This window comes from Lolium perenne, chromosome 2 (assembly GCF_019359855.2).
Source record: "Lolium perenne isolate Kyuss_39 chromosome 2, Kyuss_2.0, whole genome shotgun sequence".
Lineage (NCBI taxonomy): Eukaryota > Viridiplantae > Streptophyta > Magnoliopsida > Poales > Poaceae > Lolium > Lolium perenne.
Genome location: NC_067245.2, coordinates 171,764,528 through 171,773,796, shown reverse-complemented (window position 1 = coordinate 171,773,796; position 9,269 = coordinate 171,764,528). Strand labels below are relative to the sequence as shown.

General features: G+C 46.0%; 1 protein-coding gene and 1 long non-coding RNA gene across 3 annotated transcripts; one reads left to right on the top strand and one right to left on the bottom strand.

Annotated features, from left to right (window-relative positions):
- Positions 1–2,012: 2,012 nt before the first annotated feature.
- On the bottom strand, positions 2,013–3,543 carry LOC127333940 (uncharacterized). Its single transcript, XM_051360381.2, has 2 exons — positions 3,402–3,543; positions 2,013–3,202 (listed from the first exon to the last, which is right to left on the bottom strand). Exon 2 carries the CDS (start codon positions 3,188–3,190, stop codon positions 2,087–2,089), a length of 1,104 nt encoding a protein of 367 aa, XP_051216341.1. The 5' UTR covers positions 3,191–3,202; positions 3,402–3,543; the 3' UTR covers positions 2,013–2,086.
- A 137-nt stretch (positions 3,544–3,680) lies between these two features.
- LOC127333941 (uncharacterized) lies at positions 3,681–8,998 on the top strand. Of its 2 annotated transcripts, XR_007871677.2 has the most exons (6): positions 3,682–4,303; positions 4,410–4,507; positions 4,834–4,965; positions 6,825–7,463; positions 8,076–8,148; positions 8,633–8,998. It is a non-coding gene; the product is annotated as an uncharacterized lncRNA (long non-coding RNA). The 2 variants fall into 2 exon arrangements; XR_007871676.2 differs by having other exon boundaries at positions 3,681–4,303; positions 6,825–8,148.
- The last annotated feature ends 271 nt before the right edge of the window (positions 8,999–9,269 follow it).

Sequence of the window (9,269 nt, the reverse complement as noted above, 5' to 3'; positions counted from 1 at the left end):
GAGGAGAATGCGCCGAATCCGCTGATTTTGACGCTGGCGTCCCCCCAAACCGTTCTGCAAACCGCGCCGGATTGAGCGTTTGGGAAACGTGTTTTGTTCGTGCCGCGTTTGGGGGACGTCCCTCCCCAGTCGCGTCCCCCAAACCAAATTTCGTAAATTTTAAACTTAAGCGAGATTCATCCAAACTTGCCATATATTACATAGATTCGAACGAAATTTGACTAAATTTAAACTAAACCTAATCTAGAACCACTTGCGGCGGCCGAAGGCGTCGTAGTACTGCTGGAAGTTGTACATGTCGTCGGTGATGACCTCCTACTTGACGCGCTCGTCGATGGGTTCGTCGACGGGCTCGTCCTTCACCAAGCCACTTGGTCCTGCCTTGCCGTCGTCGGAGAGGTCCACCAGCGGCTTGCCGGAGTCGCGGATGGACATGGCAATCGCCGCGTCGAGGTCGCCCCTCCAGGCGTCCTTGTCATTCATGGACGCCAAGAACACCCCCCGCAGACCTGGGCAGTCCTCGGGGTCGTCGCTGCTGGCGATGAGCCGCTGCTGCGCTCGTACTCCGCCAGCAGCGCCGCCTGCGATGCTTCCTCCGGCTCCTCCTTCACCTCTGGCTTCGGGATGAGGAGGGCGCCGCCGCGCCTCCCTTGCCGCCGCCGGCTGCCGCCACGCCTCGTGTTGATGGGCGTCGCCGGCTCCTCCTTCACCTCCCGTTTGGGGACGGTGTAGGGCGCCGACCGGTAAGACGATGACGGCGTCGATCGCGCCGGTCCTGAGGAAGAAGAGTGCGAGGAGAACGAGTACGTCGTCCTCCTCGGCTGCCATTGAGGAGACAGCGGCGGTGACAACGGCATCTCCAACCTTGGAGCTCCGTTGCGGATGCCGCGGATGACGTTCTCGAGGGTGCGCCCCGGAACGCCCCAGAACAGGGCGCGGCCGTCCTTGTTCCAGCTATTGGGGCCGCCGACGAGCCCGTCGGTGTTGTGCATCTCGACGTCGTACTTCGCCTTGAAGTACGTCGTCCACCAGGCGTCGTTGTTGTTGGCCGCCCACATCGGATCCAACCGCTCCTCGGCGGTGAGTTGAGCCCGACGGGCCTTGATGGCGTCCCTCCATTGGTCCGTGCGCGGCTTCGGCGGTGGCGGAACGCCAATGCCGTTCACGGCCATCTTCCAGCCGCCGCTGCTTGGCAGCCGCATGTCCGGCGGGACTGGATACCGGGCGTTGTACAGCGCCCACGCCTCCGCCACGGTGAGGCTGCCGCGGCCGAAGCCGTTCGCCGCGGCGATCTTGCGGGAGGACGAGCTCAACATTGTTGGAGCGGCGAGGATAAGATCTGGGAGGGGGGAGGCGGCGGCGACGAGATGGTTTGTGAGCAGTGAGAACTGCAGGGCGTCTTTAAACAGCGGCGGCAACGGGTGATTGCACGCAATAACGCCGGCGCGGACGGCCACGCGGCCATGCACGACGAGACGTGTCCCTGCGTCGCCTGGAAAAACAGGAACGCCATTAACGTCGCTTGACCAAAGGTAGGCGACGGGGTTTTAGGCTTCTGAGCCGTTGACGCGTCGGGTCCGCGTCGGTTCGCCTGGCTTTTCGTTGTGTCCGGCGTGCCCGGAGCGTCCCCCTGTGGGACGGGAACGGGCTCGGGCGCCGGACACCGTATGGGGGCGCGCTGGACAAAAATAGGCTTTGGAGAACGAGGCTGGAAGGGTTTTTTGGTCCGGCGCGCTCCAAATCCCTTTGAGGGACGCGGCTGGAGATACTCTAATGGTTTGGTGCCAGCGGCACGGCATGGGACTGCAGAAAAAAACCTACTAATATTCCTACTAATATGTGGCGACTGGCAATACTGACTACTACATTAAATCTCGTACATTAAATCAATCGAAATGTCGTACAGTAAATCTCTATGCAAGTACGATTGGTTAGTTTGATTTATTGCAGGCAAAAGATGCATTGTTACGCATGGTTAACTTAGAGACTGTTCAAATTTCAGTGACGCAAGAAAAAAAAAATATATATATATATATATAATGGATACTCTAGATACTTTCATCTCCTTTTCACATTTCTCTCATACTTAAAGTACACAATGGATGTCATCATAGCTAACGAAGGATTTGTGTTTAATCATCTGGAGTTCCGATGATCCTCCAGGCACCACCTCCACTCCAGTGAGCACAGCGGCGATGCCATTTGTGCTGTCCTCAGTGTCTTGGTCCGCAATGTTGAAGATTTTGGTTATGCAAAACCTGCCCGCTCCAAGGTAAAGCAGGCTGCCCCTTATCTGCACCCAACCCTCAGGCGGGTCGAGGTCCTGCCATTCATGAAGTAGCTTTGGAGCCCCGTCGAGATTGGAGAGGTCCAATGCGCACAAGTTGTGGGGGCTGTTTTCGGCCATGCCGAACCAGAGGTTGCAAAGCTCAGGGACATGCTCAGCCCGGCCATTGATAGGCAGCACCCAGCGGCCTGCCTTTTCCCACTTGCGGCTGGCAGTGTCGAAGCAGTAGGTGCCGACAGGGCTGTGCTCAGGAGGGGAGGAAATGCAGATAGTGGAGCCATCACCCAGCAGAGTGTAGGACTGGATGAATGTGGAGTCATAGACTGGGTCGTTGACATAGGGCGGTGGTGGGAGCCGAACCCAGTGCCAAGTCTTGTCCCCATAGATTAGTACCTCGAAGTTGAAGGAGTTGTGGCTTGAAGCGGATCTGCCGAGAATGTAGAGGGCTTCAGCGCGCTTGGGGTCGGTGGTGTGGGTGCTGGTGAGGGAGAAAGAGACGGGGCTGTCTCCCTTGGGTTCGTTAAGACATGGAACCGGTTGGACAGAGCGGACGTCGGCGTCGCAGAGGATGGTGTGGCCCGCCGAGTCCATGCAGAGGATCCGACCATGGCCGCTGCTGCCTCGCCCGTAGAAGGGCAGGAAATCGAGCCTGCTGTAATCTGAGCGGTATGGTTCGAAACTGAGCCTGGGCGTAGGCTTCCGCGGCATGCTATCCATCCATGGCTGTGCAAAGGTACACGAAGGCGACGACATATTCAACTTTGAGGCCGCTGATGTTATTGATTCCTGTGCTTCCGCCGTGGATCCGTAGAAGAGTTGTTCATCGGCCTTGATGCGACTCACTGTATACAAGCCCCCTCTGCCAAACCTCTGCACCACATTCAGGAACTGCCGCGCCTTCATTTCTCTCCAATCCTACAAAAGGGAGACCGCGGAGTTAGATTCGTTTATATATTTTCCAAAGAAAAGTGTCAGATTGCATTTCACTCTTCTTCTTTACGATATATAAACGAGAATTAGATGTGATGAATATGCCCTGGAGATCAGGCAGTTGGATAAAATCAAACGAAACAAAAGACGAACGTCGAACGGAGAAGGTAAATAAGGAGTATACTTGCGACAGAAAGATCGAAGCGTCTTCCCCTTCCACAATCCGACGAATCGAAGCTGAGAGTGGGAGCGGCGGCGACGGCGGTGCCAAAGTTTGGGGCGTGCTGGATCTAGGTCAAGCCGTCCGTGTCCACTTATACGGCTCGAAAGATGAATAAACGATGGGCTGGTTGGGTTCCTCAGAAAAACACGGGCCGGCTGGGCCAATTTCAATAGACCTGCCCAAACGTTTTTTTTTTTTTTTGTCACAACCTCCTTCTGATTCTACGAATGATGATAGCGAAATCACTTCCTGGCGATCGACCGCCCTCGCGGTCAGTCTCGCCGCGATTCCCTTTCTCCCCGATTCCCTTTCTCCCCAATTCCCTTTCCATTTTCGGCAAGCCCAGGAGCACTGGCCCTCTCCTCGTCGCGAAGCCGCCCAGCGCCCGCCCCCTCCTCGTCGACGAAGCCTCCTCCCCTGCTTAGCATCCCCCGGAACAATCATCTCCCCCTACCCCGATGAGGGGTTGTCCAGAACCAGGGGAGAAGCGGAGATCTAACTGCTGCTCCGGGGATCCCTCCTCCCCAGTGTCCTTCCCGGTCCGCGGACGACCTCACCTCGGCGCTGCCCTGTTGTGGTGACCTCCCCACCCTGCCCTTACCTGCCTGCGAGGACCTCGTCGGGAGGCCGCGGGTCGACCTCGTCATCTTCCTTCGTCGGCCCCGCCACCACTCCCTCCACCGCCTTTGCGCGCCCCGCCACCGCTACCTCCGCGCGGCTCGCAACGCCTTCCTCTACTGTCTCCCCGCGGCCAACTTCGCGAGCAGCCAGGAGGGCACCTCCCGTCGCGGCAGTGCACGCGTCCAATGCCAAGGAGAATAGCATTGTCACCGACCACTGTTCTTTTCCACTCCCTCAGCCAGGTGTGCTCTGATTTGCTATCTTTCTGCTACCGAGGAAGTGAAATTTGGGGTTTTCTGCTCATGTGTTTTTTTTTTTAACTGTTTGTATTTGCTTGCTTGTGTGTAGTCCTAGAGAGATCAACAAGGGGGACTAGGTGGTTTGGTATGCTGATGGAGACAGCACGGTGCTCAATGAGTACAACCTGAGTATCGCCTATGCTTTTGGTGGGTGCTCTTCAGCTCGTTTTTACATAATTTGCCTATGCTTATGTAGTTATGTGGAAGGGATTATCATATTTGGGTGTTTTCTTTTGGAAATGGGGGATGACTATATGCTCTGTCATTCATTTGAGTGTAAGTGAAATGGATATGCCAGTTTTGTTAGTGAGAATGTTGATATATTCTAGCAATCTACATTAGAAGCCAGTTGTAGCTCTATAGGATCCTTCACCTTGGTCATTCTTGCTTTATATTTTTGCAGATTTGATAAAAAAAACAGCTGACTATATATTTTTAACAGTGGTTGAATCTTTTTTTTGTCCGCTTCGTAGGGTTTATTCCAACCTTTGGAGAGATAGATGCATAAATAACACCGACTCCTGTCTGAGTGGAGCTGAGACACAAGGATTAGGGGCGACATCAGCACACAAGGTTCTCCCTGTGATGTAGTTCTTCGTAGTCAGGTGTGTTGGGCTGGTAACCCCCTATTCTCCCGCTGATTTTCTTTAATCATGCAGAAGACGTGAAGTATAAATAGTTCATTCTATTTAAATTTGGTATTTCAGCATTCTTGCTTGTGTTTTGCATGTCAGCTCTTTATTAGAACATGTTACAATTCAGTACACTAGGTTTTTCAAGAGTTGGAACATGTAAATGAGATAAAACAACAATGTAATTTAGTGCTAGAATCACTTAGATTGGATTTTCTCATTCCTAAACCTGGCGCGACTCCACTTTTCTCTCCTCTTCTTCTTTTTCTCGGTCGTTTCAGCACACAATGTATTAAGACCTTCTACCTGCTAATATAGTCGAAAGCCAGCGATTGCTGGATTTTTTTTTTAAATAAAAGCAAGTACCAAACAAGAAACAAATCGAGTCAATGCCCTTTTAGCGAATTGGCTGTGGGGTTTGAGGGCTTTCATTGATGGCAATTGTCATGCCACTACTGGATAAAAATTTGACTGATAGCTATTTTAAAATCAGTCTAATGATAAATAGACACCCTTCTATTTGGTACGCTAATTTTATTTGGTAAGCTAATTCATGTTCCTTTGAACCAACTTTCGTAATTCCCTTTTTTGTGCTAGTGATTTTTTTGGGAGGAAATAAGGGTCGGGGAATCACTTGCTATATAAATGAACTACCACTTTTCAACTCAAATGGACTACTACTTTCAACTAGCACTATTATTTTTACAATATAACCCCTCCTATTTTTATGTTAGATAAAATATATCAAATGAAATTAACTTTTGGGGTTGGTAATTTTTTTATATTTACTGTTGATAAATAACAGGCAGAGGGTTGACAACTTGTGAGCTAATAAAGTTGCCAAAATATTCTAAATTGAATTAGCTTTTCGAGTCAGGAACTTATCACATTTACCGTTGATAAATAATGGGCAGAAGGTTGATCATTTGTGAGCTAAAATAGCCGTCAAAATATTCTAAATGAAAATAAACTTTTCGGGGTCGGTATCTTTTCACATTTAATGTTGATAAATAACGGGCAGAAGGTTGATAACTTATGAGCTAAAATAGTCACCAAAATATTTAAAATGAAATTAACTTTTTGGGGTTGGTAACTTTTCACATTTACCGTTGATAAATAATGGGCAGAGGGTTGATAACTTTTGAGCTAAAATAAGTCGCCCAAAATGTTGTAAATGGAATTAGCTTTTTCGGGTCGGTAACTTTTCACATTTACCGTTGATAAATAACGGGCAGAGGGTTCATAAATTGTGAGCTAAAAAACTTGGCAAAATATTCTAAGTGAAATTAGTTTTTTGGGGTCGGTAACCTTTCACATTTACCGTTGATAGATAAGAGGGTAGGTAACTTTCGAGCTGAAAAAGTCGAGAAAATATACGTAATGAAAATTGCTTTTTGGATTGGTACATTTTCACATTAACCTTGATAAATAACGGGTAGAGGATAGATAAGTTGTGAGCTAAAAAATCAGCTAAGATATTCGGAATGAAAATAGCATTTCAAGTCGGTAAGTTTTCACATTTACCGTTCATAAATAATGGGTAGAGGGTAGATAACTTGTGAGCTAAAGAAGTCACCAAAATATTATAAATAAAATAACTTTTTGGGTCAGTAATTTTTCACGTTTACCATTGATAACTGGCAGAAAGGTTGATAACTTGTGAGCTAGAAAATCAGCCAAAATATTCTAAATGAAATTATGTTTTGGGGTTGGTAATTTTTCGCATTTACTGTTGATAAAAACCGGGCAGTGGGTTGATAAATTGTAAGCTAAAAAAGTCTACAAAAAATTCTAAATGAAATATAATCATTCTTATTATTTTGTTATTTCAGTTCATCACAAGGCCTCATCAGATTCGGATAATCTATTGGATGATGTGGAGGATCTCTAGTATCCGCTGGCGAGTTTTCCTTAACTTTTTCTCCCTACAAACATAATATGATGTCAATTCATGTGAGGCTTTAATCAGAGTTTGCATTGCAGTGGAGGCTACTTTTGTCCATCCTTCGGTTGTTGATACGCTAGATGCGGTTGTTGATACGCTAGATGCTGCTGTGGATGATACAGTTGAGAATGTCCACTGTATTAGTTTTCGTATCTCCTAAATGTGTAATGTGATTTCGTCACTGTTAGTGTCCTAACTTGGCATTATGCATCCCTGAAAATGATCCCCCACCCCCACCCCAGTTGTCTTTGATCCTCTACACATGGTGTGGAACTAATACAACTTGCACATGAATGATTGACTTTACCTCCCTCCAAATTTTGTAATGTTACCGCTTGTTTAATGTTTTTACTTCTAACAATGCACATTTGCTTCCACTTATAGGAAGAGTTTGACACTCGTGATCCTATCGAGAACAGTTCGCTACTACCTTATGTGAGGAAATGTCAAATTTATCGAGATAGTTGCAGCATGAGCTATAATTTCACTTTATCACAGTTAGGAGTGTGCAGTGAATTTAGTAGAGGTATTTTTGTTTTCTTGTTGTTCTCATGTGCTTCATATTCATATGGTCATATTGAGATGGTCCTCTTATATTTCCAGTATGTAAGTGCAGTTCAAAATAGTCATGTTCTGCTGTACATACCGCAAATGCTACATGTTGGCACTGCATTGGGTAAACGCTGCTCCTATTCACATGTACAACAAGAGTGTTAGTATCAACTTCAATGTAAATATATGGATTTTTTTTCAATGAATACAATCCATTTTGCTACATGCTTATGTTCTCTTTACATTTTTGATTTATAATATATTCTGTATAATTATCCTACTCTTACCGCTCTGCTAGAAAAATCGTGTTTTTCTTAATTTTGTATGCCCACATAAAAGATCAGATTATGGTTTACGCGAGGATAAGTTCATCTTTCCCTGCTTTAATTATCTTTACAAGATATATCCAAAAATATTTGATAGGTGGTAAATGCCCACTATCTACATGTTCCTGTTCCTGCAAGTTTGGTACCTCTTGTTTGTATGTATGATTAATGTTGGAGCTTTCTGCTGTATTAGACTAGCTTCTGGCCAGCCAACTCTATTTCTGATGCGACTAATCTTTGCTGCTTAATAAATTTTCAAGGTGCAGTATACTTAAATGGGTTCCAAACAGTATACTATGGCTCTTAAGATTCCAATCAGGTGGTGAAACTAGAGTAAGATCTTGTAATTTAATCAAGTATGATTAGCTGCATCTTACAACTAAGCTTGATGGCTTTATTGGTAGCTGATCTGTAGTTTTGTTAGTAGAAGCTTTTGAATTATTGCTGCAGTATGTCACCAATTAAACTTTAGCATGGCATACATGGTTGTTGCATCACATCTTGTAGGTGGGGGAAGACCCAAGCCGGGAGGCGTACACAAAGTTATTTCTCAAAAGCTCATACTTTATGCATGCCTTTTGCATATGTGCACGATCCGCCACATGCATGCACTCATATTGTAGAACAAGGAGTCAATTCCTCCATGTGGAGTGGTCTTTGTTAGTTGACATGGGACTGCCTCTTCCCATCATGCCGCGGACACTATAATTGTTATGTTTTGTCTTCAACTCTTTACTATGCTCTTATTATAGCACATGTAAGAAGTTCCAGGTGTTGTTTTCTTATTTATGATGTAGTTTGTGTTTTGAATTTGCAGTTCATTCATGGAGCCGAGACTGCTGGAGGAGAGGTTCTTATGCAACATGTGTATTGGTTGTGTGATAACTACCTTTAAGGATCCCTTGATAAGTTGGTATGCAAGTTTCCCCAGTTGTTACATGCTCTTCTCTATGTATGGAGCTTTCGTCTAACCAACCACTTAAGATTGGCCATGTGTATATTTTGAGTTGTTTCTTACATGACATAAAAAGTCACAATAGGAATTAATTAATTTATGGAGCCTCTAACACACTGGTAGAAATTTTGTTATTTTGGATCCATTGCTATGCATCATGTAATGTCGAGCATATTGTTTAACATTGTAGATTATTTCGTTCAATTCATATTTAGCAGCTTTCCCATCCATTTTTACGCACTATTCATTGTTTCACATGAATGGGAGTAGAAGGTTAGCCGAAAATAATTATTTTTGATATTTTTTAGGGGAATTATTATGTACTGTAGTTCATTTAGGGCTATGAAAAAATGATTATTTTTTGGGCCGTTGAAAGTGGTAGTTCATCCTTGTTGAAAGTGAGAGTTTTTGTTTACGCCATGCCCTACCCATTATTTTTACCCTGAAATTCTACACCAAAGACGGAATTGAGATATTTGTCTCACTTTCAAGGTTCAAA

Coding starts and splice junctions, on each gene's coding strand:
- LOC127333940 (XM_051360381.2), bottom strand. CDS start 3,190: ATGAAGGCGCGGCAGTTCCTGAATGTGGTGCAGAGGTTTGGCAGAGGG.